The 18,574-nt window shown below is 48.2% G+C and overlaps 1 protein-coding gene across 1 annotated transcript in view; it reads left to right on the forward strand.

Annotated features, from left to right (window-relative positions):
- Positions 1 to 633: 633 nt before the first annotated feature.
- Positions 634 to 18,574, forward strand: part of SLC18A2 (solute carrier family 18 member A2) — a gene marked incomplete at both ends in the record, with an annotated part of 37,209 nt that continues 19,268 nt past the window's right edge. Inside the window, 9 exons of the mRNA XM_079707692.1 lie at positions 634 to 754; positions 2,161 to 2,512; positions 10,613 to 10,671; positions 10,948 to 11,031; positions 11,304 to 11,396; positions 12,111 to 12,200; positions 12,308 to 12,351; positions 12,421 to 12,481; positions 15,061 to 15,156. Of these exons, the coding sequence (XP_079563818.1) occupies positions 634 to 754; positions 2,161 to 2,512; positions 10,613 to 10,671; positions 10,948 to 11,031; positions 11,304 to 11,396; positions 12,111 to 12,200; positions 12,308 to 12,351; positions 12,421 to 12,481; positions 15,061 to 15,156 (1,000 nt within the window). The remainder of the gene's footprint in view (positions 755 to 2,160; positions 2,513 to 10,612; positions 10,672 to 10,947; positions 11,032 to 11,303; positions 11,397 to 12,110; positions 12,201 to 12,307; positions 12,352 to 12,420; positions 12,482 to 15,060; positions 15,157 to 18,574) is intronic.

Raw genomic sequence — 18,574 nt, forward strand, 5'->3', positions numbered from 1 at the left:
GAGCCAGAGCCGGTAAACTGAGCGGCGGCCGCCGGGCGCTGGTGCGGAGACTGCGACCCGGAGCCGCCCGGACGGACGGAGCCCACGGCGGCCGGGGCAGGCAGCCGCACACCACCCGAGGTAACGCCGACCCCGCTCCCTGCCCGCGGGGCTCGGCGCTGGGGACGGATCGCCGCCCGGGGCGCGGGGAAGAGCGGGGCCCGGCCGAGGGCAGGGGAAGCCCCCCGAGGCGCCGCGCGCGGGGCTCCAGGGCGTCCCGGGAAACCCGGGGCGCAGGACGCACGGTACGCAGGGGTCCCGCGGCACTTTCCGAGCGCGCAGGGGGTGAAGTGGGACCCGCGGGGGCGGCGGAGAGCCGGGCGGCGCCCAGGATCCGGCCCAGACGGCGCTCGCGGGCGTTATTAACAAGGAGCGCAGGTGCCGGTGAGAACGCGCTCGCCGAAGGTAAGCCGAGGGTGGGACGCCCGGGACCATCCGGCGCCGCCCGGTGCGCGCCTCTCCCCGAGCGCCCCTTCGGCGGCCGGGCCGGGCGAAGTCTGGGGCCTGGGGCTGGGGGAGCCCCCAGCCCGGCAGAGCCCCTGACCGACCGCGCGCCGCGCCCGCAGCCGAGCCCCGGAGCCGAGCCCCGGAGCCATGGCCTTGAGCGAGCTGGCACTGCTCCGCTGGCTGCAGGAGAGCCGCCACTCGCGGAAGCTCATCCTGTTCATCGTGTTCCTCGCGCTGCTGCTGGACAACATGCTGCTCACCGTCGTGGGTACGTACGGACCGGGCGCCCTCCCCCCACCTACCCGGGTACCCCTTCCCAGGGCGTCCCGCTTACCCGAGCGCGGTTCGGGAAAGTTGGAGAACACGTTTTGCAAAAATACATCCCCCAAGACTGCCTCGTCTAGGCTAGTAGCCGTGTTTGTGGCTTCGTTTTCCTGGCGGTCCGGTCAAAAAATGTGACAGCAGATAAAACCCAGGACTTATGTTTCCTCCTGATAATTTTCTGCTTCTCCTTGTCACTTTCAACGCGATTAAAAAAATATCTATTAAGGAGGAGCAAGTCCCAGGATTCAAAATAATGTCATGATAATTATTATGCTACCCAGAAAGGTGGGTCAGTAATGTGGTCTATCACCTCAAGGAACAGGTCAAAATCCTTCCCTGCATAAAAGGAAGGGACATTTAAAGGCAGTGATTCCACAAATGACTTGACATGGAGACATTACAGGACCCACATCAAGAGCAATTTTAACAGCATTGGTTTTCATCTTTTTCCTGTAATGGATTTTTGAAAAACTAAATAATTGACATCCAGTTCTCTTAATTAGCACCATTAACAGCAACAGATTTGACATGCTTTTCCTTAAAAATATCCCAATTTTTAATGAATAAAAAATGATTTTTTAAAGGGTTGTTTCCCTTCTCTCCATTTAAGGTTCTCTCTCGATGGTTTTCAGAACATCACACAGTCAGGGTTTCACTTCCAGGAATATCAGAGCTGGGGTGGGGGGCCCTCATCTGAGTTCAGTAACAAGGGCCCGAGTCCTCCTTTGTCTTGAATGCTCTGTGATGCACATGCCCAGAGCTTCCAGTACATCAGTTTTTCGTTTCCTCTACGAAAGTCTCAAGAAGTCTCAAATCTTCCAGGTTGTATGAAACATTGAAGCTTCCCACTCAAGTAATGGAAAGATGAAGTGGGCCTGCTGCAGAATTTCTGAATTATTACTTCCTGCAGGTTTATTCTTTTCTAAGACACCTAATGAAATTTAGATTTCTGTTTCCTTGATTCATTCACTTAAAGGTCTTTCTAGCCTCTTTCTGAGAAGCACTGGTTGACCCCAGGTCAGCACTGATTAGACTTCAGACCGAATCTTGCTTTCCTAAAATATTCCTGTGAAGGAGCCCTGTAATGGGAAAGCCCACAAAGAACAGGGATCTCTGGGGTGGGTCAGGTCTGCACAGTAGCTGGCCCTGAGAGCTCTCACAGCCTCTGGGGCTTTGTTCGCAGAGCTGAGCAATGTGAAATTGTTCAGTGTCGGCGCGGAGGTCCCATTCCCGAGGCAGACGTGCCACTTCTCTGGGCCTCATTTAGCGTTTGACAAGACTACGGTTTTGCTGGCTTTGGTCCCGGGCAGGGTTTCAGTGTAATCACCACTCTCCTGCTCTTGTTCCCAGTCCCCATCATCCCAAGTTACTTGTACAGCATCGAGCATGAGAAAGATGCTATAGAAATCCAGACTGAGAAGCCAGTGCTCAAAGCCTCCACCTTCGGCGGCTTCCAGAACATCTTCTCCTATTATGACAACTCCACCGTGGTCGCCGGCAATAGCACCGGCAGCCTTCAGGGGGCGCTGCTGCATGAGGCCACCACGCAGCGCACAGTGACTAACAGGTCCACTGCCCCTTCTGACTGTCCCAGTGAAGACAAAGACCTCCTGAATGAGAACGTGCAGGTCGGCCTGTTGTTTGCCTCGAAAGCCACCGTCCAGCTGCTCACCAACCCATTCATAGGACTGTTGACCAACAGGTGGGTTATATCATTTTGGTCAAAAAGTTTGACCAATTTATATTGTTCCAGATCACTTCCCCCTGGGATTTTGCTTCTCATTCATTGATCAGAATCTGGAAAACCAAAGCTGGGGAAAAAGCCAGTCTCCTTCGCCTTACGTTTCTGTCCTTAGTCAATCACGATTTCCCACTTGGTCTTGCTTTTCATTGCCACCATGACCATCCTTGTGGGATTGTATGTACCATGTGGCTTTCTCTTCTCTTGCACCTGTGGTCATGCACTTCCTAATAGACAGCTGAGGTGGCTTCCTTCAGGGCTGGCGTGCTCGGTGCTCATGGGGATGGCCAGGTGGGGAACGTGGCACATGATCTGCAGTCCTGCTGCGTATACGAAACATCTCGCTGACACTGAGGTCCTAGGCAGTGTACCAGTCCTTCCCCTGCCACTCACTAAGCTGCATCCACATGCACAAAGGGAAGAGGCTTTTTTCCTGGATAATTCAAGCTGCCCAAACTAGCTTTATATTCATCTCAATGTTCTGGAGTCTTTTGGGACCCACATTATTTTGAATAACTGTTTACATTTCCATTGCTGGTGGCCATCCAGCAAGTATTTGCTCTTCTACAGCTGAGGCGGGCCAGCTCTGCCTGATATATGGGGACTCCAAGTACAGGACAGGGGACTGGCAGAGGAGGGGAGGAGGTGTCAGCTGCAAAGAGTGGGAGCTGGTAGAGTGGGAGTGGTGGTGTGGGCCGCTATATGACCGTGTGACCCCAAAGGCAGCAATGTGAAAAATGGGGCGGTGCCCAGAGTCCTACCTGTGAACCAGGCCTAGTAGCAAGAACCGAGACAAGGACTAGAGAAAAAAAGAGAATAAAAGAGGGGGCGGGGTGAACTGAGGAGGGCGGGGCTGGGGGGACCCGGCGGGGCTGAGCTATAAGAGGCCCCATGTGCTAGATGAGAGAGGAGTGGGGCTTGTTTGGGGGGCACTTGGGAACCACTAGAGGTTCCGAAGCCAAGTTGCAGAGTCAGGGAGCTGAGCGCAATTTTAAGCAGGTCAGCCCAGCACCCCCTGCAGGCTGGGAGCAGGGAGGTCTGTACATTTACCAGGCTTTGGCCTTGGGAAGGGTGGAGCGGGGCTGGCTGGGCCTTCTATTAAAATATTATTAAGCATTTCAAGATGGCAACAACAGAAGCGTTAAACCAGGCAGGGGACCCTTCTCAGAGCGGGGCCCACTCTGCGGGGTGGGAGGCCTGGGGCGTTGGCAGGGGCTCAGAGAGGGGATCCGCCCTCCTCCGCGCGAGCTGTCCTCTGGCATGCAGGTTGCTGGTGACGTACTCATGGGGAGTCCGATGGAAGCACATTTTCAACTTCTGTGATTTGATTTTCCGCGCCGAGTAGGGCCATGGAATCCATTTTAACCGTCCCAGGCCACATCCAGCCTGCAGTTTGCTGTGTAGTGTTATCAGGCTGCTGCACAAAATCCTGAGCAAGTTAACGCAGGACGCTGGGCTGACTGGGAGCCCACCGAGAGGCACCATCACCACCGTGATGTTCGGCAGCTCCTCTGTCCTTCAGGAGGAAAACCAAACAGACCTTCATAGTTACAGGGTTTTCTTTCTTTTCTCCAGACTAAGAGCACTTCTTAAAATGCATCTGGTATAATTACAGGAAACAGCTCAGGGTTTTGTATTCTGAGAAAGCAAACAGCTCAAATACTACATGGGAAAATTGAGGACATTATTGTAATAACGCCTTGCCAATCACTTGGACGTGAATGTCACTAGCTGCACAGTGTAATACTTAGAAACTCGGCTGAAATGATGTGAGTGTTCCAATCTTCCAAACGTAAATGGCAAATGAAAAGCTTACAAAAATATCCCATTCTTGTTTTTAGTGCTTCGCTTATGCTACCGGGCAGCAGCTTGTTTAAAACCAGTGAGACCTTACCCCTAGTAAATACTCCAAATGCTTTGACATTGCAGCCACCTAAGGCTCATGTTTGGGGCTCCCAAAAAATTATCTGCCAAGAGAAAACGAATTTCCTTTAGTGACCTGTGAGATTTAGTCTATTGGTATGGTGTGTAATCCACTCTGGAACTTATTGAGGGCAAAATTTTAATCCCTAGCTGATTTCTCCCAGCTCTCCAGCAAATTTCAAAATAACCTTCATCTTCTCGCACTGCCTTGTAATGTGGAAATGCAAACAGGTTATAATATTGATGTAGGACAACAAACTCTGCTGTGCCTCCAAAATGATCATGATAAGTAATTTTTTCTAATATTTTCCAAGCCCGATAGATATGAATTTGGGGACTTTCAGCATTTCTGGGCCCTCCACGGCTCTGCTCAGAGAAGTGAGAAATACGTTTCCCTCTACAGACTCTACCTTCGTGAGCCATTGCAAATAGCCTTCTGATGTAATTTGTGCCAGTCACATCCGCAATTACCAACAAGACGTGTGACTCACGGTTTCAGTGTTGTAAAGAAGTGAGTTTACAATAGCATTTTACACTTGGTTAATATGTTTCTGGTTAAAGAGTAGTTAAAACATGAAGCATCAGATCTTGAGGAGACTTTAGCAAAAGCTTTTGGGTCCGTCTTAGTATTTTTTTTTTTTTTTAAAGAAGATGTTGGGGGTAGGAGCTTATTAATTCATTAATTTATTTTTGCTCTGTTGCGTCTTCGTTTCTGTGCGAGGGCTTTCTCTAGTTGCGGCGAGCGGGGGCCACTCTTCATCGCGGTGCGCGGGCCTCTCACTATCGCAGCCTCTCTTGTTGCGGAGCACAGGCTCCAGACGCGCAGGCTCAGTAGTTGTGGGTCATGGGCCTAGTTGCTCCGCGGCATGTGGGATCCTCCCAGACCAGGGCTCGAACCCGTGTCCTCTGCATTAGCAGGCAGATTCTCAACCACTGTGCCACCAGGGAAGCCCCCATCTTAGTATAGTATAGGCAAAAGGGTTTGGTACTCAGGAGGAGAAAGCATTTGTCCAGACACTCCGGCCAATGGCTTCCTTCCTTCCTGTTCTTTTCATCTGCTTACTGATACACAGTTTGTACCTTTGGCTACAAAATGTAAACAATGCAGGTCAAAATCTGCTTTTTTTTGCATCTACTCGGGCTCTCCCTATGTGCCAGGCTGAATGAGGGAAGGTCCAAACAGTAAGTTGTTGGGTGCTATTTTTATTCAATGGGAGGGAGTTTAGGAAAAATCAGCCTGATTTTTGGGACATGGATCCTCCCTCACCTCCCTGGCCCTAGAAAAATATCTTTTTCCAGCCCGTGATGTGAGCTGGTCCAACTTCCCAATGTCTCTGCAGTGCTTCTGATAGTGGGGAAAAGAAAGGCCTCCTGCGTCCCCAAAGATGGGAGGGGAGCTCCATAGAGACAGGCTGGTTGGAGCCGCTCCTTTCTAAAGCCGTAAGTGGGACTCACTCTGCAATGAGACACCCAGCATCACACAGGTCATAATCCGAACCCCCATGTTACAACCTGGGGCCCCATAATTCATGGTCACGATGCTGCTGAGTGAGTGGCTTTGTGGTGACACAGGACGCAGGCGGCCTGTCTGTTTTAAATAGTGGATAAGATCTCATGCCAAAGCCTGAAAATAGAAAATGACAATTCTTGGGAAGCATTTAAATGCTCATTTGGCTGTTAATATGGTACAAGTAATTCCTGTTTCATTTACGCTTTGGGAACTATATTTTTACTGAATAAGATGTGACCAGATAGGGAGCAAAGGACCTTTTGATTTTGGCGAGTGTGGTGATCACATGTCCAGTAACGCACTTTCGAAAGCCTGTGGGTGCCTTGCTTGGTCTGACTGCCATCTTTTGAGGCTTGTGTGACTTATTTTATAATTCCAGTTTAAGTATTCATTTCATGATTGCAGTTGTGAGTAAAAGGGTGTAGAAGGACTTATACTAGCAACACCTGTTGTCTTTTGGCCCAGCAAGTGGATTTTAGACATACACACATAAAAGGAATGTTCCAGGCTGGTAAACAATGTGAAAACCACCTTTACATTTCTCTCTTCTGTAAGTCAGGTTAAGAACGAGGCATCATGATCTTCACTTGCTTAACGTAAGGCTTACCTAGTAGTTGCATCTTTAGACCCAGGATATTCCAAACGAAGCCGGCAGCTTGGGAAAGGGTTAACAGGGGTGGGGATGGTTCCCTCCTCGGCTTGTCATTGTGTTAGTGGCCTGCTTTTTATCAAGCCAGCGTCAGTGACTTAATTTATTTCCATAGTTACCTAGTATATTTGAAAGCCAGTTATTTTTCCTCACAAATCTTAGCTAACGTCTGAAAGACAGGGAGAAAGCCGCAGGGCATGAAATCTCTACAAAATCTACTGTGGGTTTTTTTTTTTTTTTTCCTTTAGCTTCAGGCAGCTGGTCTGAAGTGGGCTTTGTAGGAATAAGCAGTGACCTTTTCAAAAAGCTCCTCCGTGGACAGGGAAACCAGCTATTCTGGAGAGGGATTTCCCATCCTCGATGTCATTAGGGTGGTGGAGACGGTGTGACAGCGTCTTTGCTTCAAAATCAGAAGAAGCTGGCCGTGGAATTGGGTACTTCTCACGGGAGCAAAGCCCTCACATGACCTGTGTGTCGGTGAACACCCTGGAGAATAAGAAATCCAAGGCTCGCGTAATTCCCCCCACACATCTGATAGCTGAAAAAGACAGACCCAGGGGCTAAACCTAAGAATTTTGTTTTATTTATGAAAGGGTTGACCACAAGCTTCCTAGTGTGTCCTGGCAAATGTAAAATACCTCTCCATTTACTACTGCCCATCTTTTAGGAGGATGTTGAGGTAATTGAAATGGGAGATGTCACCTCTTGTCTCATCTGGTGACAGTTTGTACCCTTCCCTGTCCCCTGTTCTGTGTCCTTGCTTTTGTCACTTACCACAGCAGAGGGAACCCAGGTCTTAGCAAGCCTGGGAAGAGAGCTTACATTAATCTCTGTGGTAAAGACAAACTAGTTAGTCGCATTAGAGAATAAGTACTGATTGCCAGTGACAATCTAGAGACATAGTGGGGTTTCTCTGCTGACTGGGTAGGGATAGGTAATGAATGTAACTTTTACTGCTTTGCACATTTTTCTAGGATTCAAATATATTATTTTTATTTTTATTCAACTGGATTAACTGCTCCCTGATGCTCTGTGAAGATGACTGTGGGCCAGGATGACTCACGAGGGGGTGATAAAGGGATATTTGGTTAAAGGTTTGCCACATCAGACGTGGCTCTGCTTAGTAGCCCTTTAATTGAGATGGCATTCAATTGGGACAAGAGGCCGAATCAGACATTTATGACTAATGTCAGTTGGGGTTCTGTCCATTTAGGAGACATTGTGGGGAAGGAGAAAGGACAGTGCCGACCTGCCCATCACTCAGTGACCCTGGGGCCTTGAGCAAGTCTCCTGAGGTCGGTGTTCAGGGGGCCAGGGGAGTCTGAGGGTGGAGAGCCAGGAGCTGCCCCTTGGGCCACATTGGCCATGGGGCTGAGCTCCAGGGAAGGACGCTGCCCAGCACTTTCCACTGGGCAGCCCTGCCAGCGGCTTGGCCGATGTTGAAAGCATAGGGCACATGTGTCTGGTAACAAGAAGGAAGCAGCGGGAGCCCAGTGGCATCGGAGGCAATTGGCTTGCTTCACCTCTGAACCTCGGCTTTCTCATCCACGTTGGGGGTTTGGACTGGCCAGCCTTTGAATTTCCTTCTAGCTTTGCTGTTTGGCTATTCCCTTCATGCTTTATTAAAATCCCAAAGGAATTAAAAAACAAAACAGTAGCTACAGCATTTTTAAAGAAAACACAGCACCTGGCCTTGGTAAAAAGAATCTTCCATAAGCACACAGCCCTGTGGGTACGGAGCCACCTGGTTTTAAAAGATACTGTGGACCCTGGGTTCCACTCAACCCATGTGAACCTCTGCTCTTGTGACTGGTGTCCCCACCAAAGTGTATGCTAGCAGGCCCTGCCACACCTTAGACACACGAGATATGCCCATTGCCCTGAATTTGGGGCAGCTCCCCAAGCCTCAATGTGGCCATCTGAACATAGGGATAAAGCCAGCTACCTCACGGAATTGTGGTGAGAATCACAGGTGACCCTTATAGTCTCTGGGAGTGCTGGAGCCTCCTGGTAAGAAGGAGCCCACCTCAGCTGTGTCCTGCCAGGTGACCTTGGCCAGTAGCTGGGCTGTAGACTGGACATAATATTGCTGGTATTCCAATAGCTTTGACATATGTATGGTTTTCCAAGTAGGATGTTGAAAGGGATGAGAAGCCTGTGTTTATTCCAGGGCAGTCGTATGTCCATTCTTCCCCCAGACATGCAATAGTTGCTGAGAAAATAAACTGCCTGTGAGTTCTCTGAGTTTCCTGGAAGTTTCCTTCATCAGTATCCAGCAGTGCCATGTTGGACCTGGTGTTGTGAACGGCTTTCTTTTCCTACATGAATAAGAGCACAGAGCAGTCAGCTCGGTGTTAGTTGAGACAGGAGAAGCTGTCATTTGATGGCATCCGAACTGCTGTTCAGAACTCTGGTATCTTTCCTAGTTCACAGGATTGGCTTCAAGCCCTGCTTTGTGAATTACAAGCTCATTTCAGGTCACAGTAGAGGAATCTTTGCCTGGGTTTGTGGGAGGGCGACTGCCTGAGAATGCTATGATTTTGTGATGCTGTTTGGTTTCTGGATGCACATGAAGCAGTAAAAAAAATTTGTAAGTGTGCCCAGAACTTTTAGAAGGGTTCTATTTAGAGCCACATAGGCCTTTTGGCATATACCTGAGGAGGTAGTAAAGTTTGCAAGAAAAAGTCCTGGAATGGATTGAATGGCTCTGAGTGAAATTAGCCCTAGGACACTAGACAGGTCATTTTTTTGTACCTCAGTTTCCTCAACTGTAAAATGGGGAGGTGGTCGTCTGCCCTTATCAAATCATTGAGCTCGTGTGTAAGTGCTTGGAGAATGGAGTGTAACCTTAAGGTGAAGGTATTGTGTTATGATTTTTTTGTCCAAGCCTGGAATAGAAGAGCCCTCCCAGGCTGTTTGACTGGGACTCGGGGTTCCTGTTCCTCATTTGGTTTCTCTACAGGATCTGGAGGGTCCAGGGCTGGAGGGAGATGAGGCCTGGAGATGCTCAGGGGCTGTTCTGGGCTGACACAAATCTCCTTTAGGGCAGTAGCTCAGCCAGTGCTGGCCCCTCTCAGGCCAGGTGTGGTGGGAGGGAAAGAAGCTGCCTTCACTCTCATGCCCTGTCCATATGGCGGGGACCAACCTGCTTGCTTAATCTGCAGAAACAGAGAGGAAAAAAGGAAGAGAATGAGGGAGGAAACAAAATTTCTGAGGCACTTATTCTGTTCCGGATGCCCTGGTAGCAGTTTAACATCCATATCTCACTTCATACCCACTCCAGCTCTGGGAGGTGGGTGGTGGTCTTTCTACGGGACTGAGGGGAGATTTGCCTGGGTTAAGTGGCAGGGCCAGGTGTCCAGGCAGGGGTGTGATGCCAGGAGGCCAAGGTCTCCCCACCTCGCCTGTCCGCCTGGTGGCAGAGCCCTCTACAGACGGTGGTCTTACAGAGCAGATAGGATGTTGCATTTTTGCACAGAAAACAAGGCCTGTCTTTCTCAGCTGGCTTCATCGGGGTCAACGTGAAGACAGATCTGAAAACTTCCTTGCTTCCTAATGCCCCTTAGATGTAGTGCCATTGCGTCTGCTGCCCATTGAATCACTTGATGACCTTTTACTAGAGTCATTTGATTGCAGCTGTTTCTTTGGGGAAGCTCTAGCAAAGACTATAATTAAAGACATTTTTACAAAATGATGGAAACAGGGGCTGTGTATTTGAACGTGTTCTGGGTTACTTGCCGATATTTTATTAACATTTATTCCAGAGAAATTTCAGAATGGCAATCCGTAAATGTATTCACGTTCCAAGACAGTCAAACACAGAAAGGTCATATAGGAAGCACCAACTATATGAATTTTTAGAAAAGTTGACCGAACACTTATGCACCTGATCCCAAAGGGTAAGCAGGAGAGACTCAATATAAAGGCTTATAAAAATACAAAGCAGTCACCAGGTTTTCACTGTGGTTCTGTTTTGCAGAATCGGCTATCCAATTCCAATGTTCACGGGATTCTGCATCATGTTTATCTCAACAGTTAGTAAGTGTCTGATGTTTGCCTTCTGAGTGTGGGTCACCAGGTGGGCTCTGACCACCACCAGCTGGGAATTGAGAACACAGCCCAGGGGTGGGGTGGGGGTGGGGGGTGTGTTTTGGCAACAACTGCAGAAAGAAGTTGATAGGAGAGGTCTTCAGGGAGCAAAAGCACAGGGTGGTTAACACGGAAATACCCCATGGGGTTAAGGGAGGTCCCTGTTCGAGCTGATCTGGCCACAGCACCAGCGGGTCTACAGTGACCTGGCCCCTCTCTCCGCAGTGTTCGCCTTCTCCCGCAGTTACGTCTTCCTGCTGATCGCCAGGTCCCTGCAGGGCATCGGTTCCTCCTGCTCTTCTGTAGCTGGTAGGTGTGGAAACGCCTAAGTCAGTGCCCCGGGGCTTCCATCTGTTGGAGGGGCCACCGTCATTGCCCAGGCTGGCGGCCCTTTACAGAATGAGTTGGAATAATTCAGGGAATCTAGGTATTGGTGGTGGTGGTTGGTGGTTGGTTCTCTTGTTGGATGCTGCTTGGCCTTATGTTCTGTTGGTCTGGCAGGTGTGGCAAGACCACTGTCTGGGCTGGGGGTGGGGGAGGGCGAGTCATGATGCTTATTCTCGTGCTCCTTTCCTGTTTAGGGATGGGCATGCTGGCCAGCGTGTACACAGTTGACGAGGAGAGAGGCAATGCCATGGGGATCGCCCTGGGAGGCCTGGCCATGGGGGTCTTAGGTGGGTGAAGGCCACTGTGGGGGCCACCGGGGGGAGGGGCCTATCTGGCATTGGACAGTGAGCCCCCTTTCACACTACGGTCCTCTGTTTCTTCCCTAATTTCATGGAGCCTCTGAAAAATGGTGGGAAGAGTCCTGACCTGGGAGTACCTGGACTCCCCAGACCTCCCTCCTGGGCCCAGATGTAAACCCAAGTCTTGAACAGGATGGTCGGCCAAGGCCCTTCCTCTTGAACATTCTCTGAGTTACCACCCACCTGAGGACCTTCCCACTTTCTGAGCCTGCCTCCTCCACCTGCCCTGGCTGAGCTCCCAGACCAGGTGCAAACACCTTCCCTGAGTGATCCAGGTCCTCTCCCTTTTCTGTTCCATTCCTGGCCTTCATCTGGGACATTCCTGGCCTTCATCTGGGAGCCCACAGTCCCTGTCTGTGCTGCTGTGTCATGACCATGAAGTCTTCGCTGGTCCATTTTCCTGTGCACTTCTGTTGGGTCTTATTTCCTCTGACCTTTACTTTGGGAGTGATTCCACGTCTCAGGTGTGAAACCACTTGGAGGAAGTTGCCAGGGCAACTTAACAGTCCTGAACAGAATGTAGGGTGGCCACCCCACGCAGTGTTTCGAACAAAGTAGAGGAAGAAATGCAAGATGGTTCTAGAGCAGGGGGCGGTCATCAGTCCCGGGCCCGGCACTGGCCCTTCTCTCTCTTCCTTGTAGTGGGCCCCCCCTTTGGGAGTGTGTTGTACGAGTTTGTGGGGAAGACAGCTCCGTTCCTGGTGCTGGCTGCCCTGGTGCTCTTGGATGGAGGTGAGTGAGTCCACGTGGACCCCGTGGCCGTGACCTCGGGGGCCCTGAGCTTGGCACCCCTGTGGGCAGGTGCTGGGGGCCACACCTCTTCTTTTTTTCTCCTGTAGCTATTCAGCTCTTCGTGCTCCAGCCATCCCGGGTGCAGCCGGAGGTGAGCGGCGGGCCGAGGTGGGTGCTGTGGTGGCCGCGTGGCCTCTTCTAACCCCTGTTGTCCCGACAGAGCCAGAAGGGGACGCCGCTGACCACCCTGCTGAGGGACCCGTACATCATCATCGCCGCAGGTGGGGCTCCCCCAGCACCCCTGGTTCTTCCCAGCCAGGCGGGGGTGGGGTGGGTGGTGAGGACCAGCGTTCATTTTGCTGCTGGAAACGTTGGGCTGTAGAAAAACATAAAAGGCCCAAAGGGGTTACACGCCAGAAGAAATGGTTTTCTTCTGTCATTAATTTCGGACGCAGCCAAGCTCCTTTGTTGTTTTTCATCTGGGGCAAAGATGCCTGAGTCACAGAGACGCCCTGCACAGAGGATTGTTTTGGGCTAAACTTGCTCACTGTGTTTGTGTCAGAGGCTGTCGTCGTTTGGCCTTAGACTTCTGGAATGGGTCCATGGCCTCCCTGCCGGTGCCTTAGGTGGGTGCTCTGATTCACCTTGGCACCTGTGAATAGAGACTGACAGCAGGGCCCCAGAGGGCCAAGGGGTGTCTCTCTTTCTGCAGAGGGCATCCTGCGCAGCGGCGGACAGGCGGCTGGAAGACACCTTTGGGTTCTTGGCCGAGATGGGCTCAAAGGGCGCCCTGGGGTTCTGTGGCTCTTGGGGAGGATAATGGGCTGCATCCACCCAAGCAGCGGACCTCCCAAGAGCACCCCAGTGACACAGGCCTGGAGCTGCCTCGTGAGGGACTAGCCTTACGTGGCCTGGGCCTGGACACAGTGGTCACCAGTGGCCCTTGGCATCAGGCTGGAGAGGGCATCCATGCAGTGTGGCCTCAGGCCCGGTCAGGGTTCCCTCCAGGTAGGGGTAGGTGTGTCTAAGCAGCAGTTACAGACACTAGGGCTGGGGGGAGCCTGGGTGAGGTGAGGCACGCCCCGCCTGAGGGCATTCAGATTCAGCCGCTTTCAAAACCCCGACTGCTTTTGTTAAGGTGTATACTGCTGGGTTTGGCCCAGGGCAACACATAAGGGGCCTTGGTCTAGACCTTGTCTGTCATGCCTGTTGACCAAAGGGTTATAAGCCTGGTGTGGTGACCTCCTCATGCAGGGGGACCTCGCTGTGCCCCCAGCAAGACACAGGGAACATTCCAGAGCTGAGATTCCCCTGGAGCCCTGGCTGTCCGAGCTGGGGGGTGAGGACATGTGTGGTGAGAGATGGGGACCCAGAGATGCGAGTCCCCGCACCCTGGGGCACACGTGTGGGCAGGCCGTGCTGCCTGGACCGTCACTGTCTCACCCCGACCCACCCTGGGAGGAAATGTAGAAATCCAGCCGGCACGCAGTGTCAGGCCGTCGGCAGGTCCGGGCAGCCTGGATGGTGGGGTGTGGGGTGGAGCTGGGGGGCAGGCGGTGTCTCGTTTGTACCGCTGGGGTTTAGTTTACAGAGGCGACTGAGTGACGAGATGACATGGAGAGATTAATGCCACCAAAGGATGATTTTCTTACTTATGTTTCTGGAGAAAAGGGGGCATGCCACGTCGCTCAGGGCCACGTGGGGAGGCACCGGGTTTGGTCAGGAGGCAGAAAGGGGCGACGGGAAGACCCGGGCCAGAACCGAGGCGTTTACACGAGAAAGTGGAGTTTCCGTGGGAAAGGTAGGGGAGGGTAAGCAGTTCAGGATTGGCTAGTTTAAATAATTCCAGTCTGGGTGCTCTCCCCAGTTGCCTGGGTGGATTTAGGGCAGGAGATACTGGTGAGGTGGGTGAGAGTTAGATAAAGCAGGGACTCAGAGTATGGGTTCCGGATCACAGGGGAGACGTGAACAACTCTGGTTGTTAGTTTAGCCCTGTAATTAACGTCAAATAGACAAATACAGAATTTAAGAAAACACGGAATAGGTGGGGGAGTGGAGTCCAGCCATTTCAGCGTCATTTTTATGTTCTGTCTTTAAATGCTACAAAGAATGAAAAAATCTTTCATCGTATGTAAACACCTTAATTATGATCGCACAATGTTCTTTGAATCAGGAGTCTAGCAAATTAGAGTTTCCACCGCACACAGCACAGGAAGCTCTCAGAACAATGGGGACAGCAATGTGTGATTTTTTCCAGGTGGTTCTACATTTACAAAGGGTTCTGGTTAACACAGTGATAATGGATATTTGCATGGATACCCTATAGGTATAGCTGGTTTAACAAAACTCCCTCAACAGCATATTTGCACTGAATACACTTGAATTTTGGGCAACCAAGGGCATCTTTAGAAATATCTATGTTTGTTATACTGTGAAGCATAGGTGTAGGAGCCTCAGGTTGCCTGAGTCTGTGTATGGTCAGCCTGAGCTGCTGAGTAGCCTCAAGCAAGTTACTTCATTAATAAAGTGGAACTCCATTTCTTCATTAATAAATTGGGACTCCATTTCTTCATTAATAAATTGGGAAGGTTAAACACAGTGATCACTAAGCTTCCCTCCACTTCCACACTTTATGATCCTGGGATTCTAGTTGTTTTAAGTAATAATGATAATTTAAAAAGCAACACTCCCCACTATCCCTTTGGCCTGTTATTTGTCTTTTTCTTACAAAAGTAGACGTTCTGGGTATCTGAGCTGATTGTTCTGGTTGTGGGCACATGGGATTGAACTGTGTTTGGAAATGGTAGGGGACACTTGAGACCCCAAACAGAAGGATGCTAACCTTCTTTCTCCCTTAAAGGGTCCATCTGCTTTGCAAACATGGGGATTGCCATGCTGGAGCCAGCCCTGCCCATCTGGATGATGGAGACCATGTGTTCCCACAAGTGGCAGCTGGGTAAGACTGGGCTGCGAGTTTCTGGTTCTAGAATTTTTGTCCCCAGCTTGGGTCTCATTACTGTAGTCCTGCTGAGCTGCCGGTAGCAGGATGATAAAGTGATTGTTTCTGTTTGTCACTTAATGGGGTCAGTGCTTAGGTTAGCAATGAGCTTTGGGGTTTGTTTTGGCTCCAGTTTTTGTATCATCCCCAATAGAGGCATAATTAATATCAAGACATCAGACCTGGGCAGAAATGAGAGATGACGAATACATTCAGCATTTCCTCACACTTCTGAACTGGACAAGTTATACTAAATATATGTGGACAGTAATAAAATTTATGGGAAAGAGAACAACAAACGTAGTTTTATTTTTTTTAATTGAAGTATAGTTGATTTACAGTGTTATGTTAGCTTCTGGTGTACAGCAAAGTGATTCAGTTATACATACATGTATGTATTCTTTTTCATATTCTTTTCCATTATGGTTTATTACAGGATATTGAATATAGTTCCCTGTGCTATACAGTAGGACCTTTTGTTTATCTATTTTATACATAGTAGTTTGTATCTGCTAATCCCAACTCCTAATTTATCTCTCCTCCCGCCTTCCCTGTTTGGTAACCATAGGTTTATCTTCTATGTGTGTGAGTCTGTTTCCTAAATAAGTTCATTTGTGTCATATTTTAGATTCTACATATAAGTGGTATCATATGCTATTTGTTTTTCTCTGTCTGACTTACTTCACTTAGTATGATAATCTCTAGGTCCATCTGTGTTGCTGCAAATGGCATTATTTCATTCTTTTTAATGGCTGAGTAGTATTCCATTGTGTATATGTACCACATCTTCTTTATCCATTACAAACTTTGTTTTTAAGAGGATGAATTTTTGAAAGTATTTTTTATTTAGAAAGTAATTCATGCTTATTGTTTTTTTTTTTTAATACAAACAACACATTTATTTAGAAAAATAAACTGAAAATGCTGTTTGTCTAGTACATTTTCTCATGAAGCATAGATAAATGGCTATAAAAATCTCTTATATGTCAAATACAAATTACAAATGGTTTTGTTAATTAAGAGAACAAATAGATGTTCAACACAGATGTTTAGTGTACAGTTCACTGTATTTGACTTCTTGGCTGTTAATGATATAAAATGATCCTCACTAAAAAAAAATTTGATCCCTTTTTCATTCATTTGACCACACTGATTTTTTTTCTTTATTATTTTGTAGTTTTTCTTTAATCTGAGACAAGTCCATTTTTTATTAGATAACTGATTTTTTATAGAAGACAGAGAAATCAATGTCTGGAGAATTCTTAAATGTTTCCTTTTTGGACTCCTGCAAGAAACTTTGTTGTGGTCTCAAAACTCATGGGACCATCTGTGCAAATAACAGCACACATCATTACCCTGAATGGAAGTGACAGTGCAAATAGTAGAAGTGCATTGAGAAGTAATCAGCAAGAACTGACCCCTCCTCTCTCAACCAATATGGGGTGAAGGATTGAATGCAGAAAATTTTCAAGCAACTGACAATACTCTTATTCTGTTATGGCTTTGAATGTGTACAGAAGATGGCAAACGTCCTCTTTCTTTGCAAACAGCAACATTCTGTTCTAATACTGTTCATAACTGCAGTGTTCCATCGTTTGTTCAGTTTTGTTTGTTTGTTATTTTGTTTCTGTCTACATATTTTGAAATGCTGGGTAGTTCTGGCTATAGATACCTATTTCTATACTTTCACCTTCCCAAATGTTAAATTAAATTACGATTTACTGGCTGAATTACTGAATATAAATTTTTTGGTGTTCACATCTGGGAATAATTTCAATGGTAAAATAAGATGGATTTTGTTTGTTTGCTTTTTGGGTTTTTGTAGGTTTGCTTGTTTAGTCCTTTTCATGCTTATTGTTAAAAAAATCAAAGTACAGGGACTGAGGAAGTAAAAATTGTAAAAATCTCATATTCATCTTTCCTGCTCTCCCAGCCCAGTCCTCTGTGACATTCATTGTTAATAGTTCTGTGTGTCTTTTCCTCAATTGTTCTGCACTGATCACCATCTTTGTGAAATGCCTGAAAACCCAACACATGTGGAATCTTGCCATTTACACACTGTGTGACCTCTTGTTTTTCTATGTTTCTGTGTCAGAATGGGTAGATTTACTTTTCACAATTAACTAAATTTTAATTTTTGATCAAAGTTACACATGTACACAATTTTTAAGTTAAATATGTTATAAAAATCATAATGAAAAGACAGCAGTCTTTGGCCCATGCCTCCTCATCTCCAAATCTCTTCCTCAGATTTGATCACCTTCAACTCTTATAGTTGTTTCTTCTGTTAATTTCCTTTATGTCTCTAAATAATGTGTACACTCCTGTTTTTTGATTTTCCAATTTCTGACATTGTCCACCAGCTTCCTAATACAGTAGATGAGGATTTAATGCCATTATTGCTTTACCTGAAAATATCAACCAACCAACTCACATGCTTTCTCACCTTGTGTTCTCCTAAAGCAATTGTATTACAGGTTTTGGTTAGATTGGCATTCAGTATTGACATTATTGTGAATATGTAAATATTATTCAAAGACGAGCTCTGTAGGGTTCTGTGACTATTTCCTTTCTTTTTTACAAACTTCTTGTTTTTCCTGGTGTTAGTAATTGTGGTGTCTTTCTATTTTCTTAATTTTCTGTGTAGCATTTATGAATATATCCCTCCAAGTCTTTTGCAGAGATGAAAGACCCTCTAAATATGGACAAGCACATCCACAGACGTAACCTTTCTGTGTTTTTGCTTGTTTGTGGACATCTGTCCCACATCACTCTGACTTCCTGCTCCAGTCTAGAGTGGTTCCCTAGGCCATCCAGAGATTTTCCTCTTCTAATATCTGGGCATCTTCTTTGCCTCTCTTCTGTTTCCTGTATCCTCCTCTCTCCTGTGTTCCTCTCTTTTGGTTTACTTTCTCATTATGCTGGAACCCGTCCTCCAGCAGCTTCCTGAGGGGGGTGCACGGCAGGTAAAGTTCTCTGGGATCCTGCTTATCAGCAGCATCTTTATCCTTACCTCAACTTTATCCTGAGTTTGGTTGACTTAGTCTGTTTGGGTATATAATTCTTGGTTGGAAATCCTTTTCCTTCAGAGTCTTGAGGCCAGGGTTGCTGTTGTCTACGGGCATGCAGGGTTGCTGTTGAGGAGGCCAGTGTCCTCATTCCCCATCTTCCTCTCTAGGTTATGAGCATCCACGATGCTGATTTGCAGGGAGTCTTTTCCTCCACTGTGCTGGGCACTTGCTTGGTCAGCCTCTTCATTTGGGAAATCCCTTCTTTCAGTTCTGGGAAACCTTTTTGTATTATTTCTTTAATCCTCCCCCCCTTCCATTTTCTTTCTTCTCTTTTCTGGTGCTCAGGTTGGTTGGATGTTGGGGCC

Source organism: Hyperoodon ampullatus (genome assembly GCF_949752795.1).
Source record: "Hyperoodon ampullatus genome assembly, chromosome: 1".
NCBI classification, from domain to species: domain Eukaryota; kingdom Metazoa; phylum Chordata; class Mammalia; order Artiodactyla; family Ziphiidae; genus Hyperoodon; species Hyperoodon ampullatus.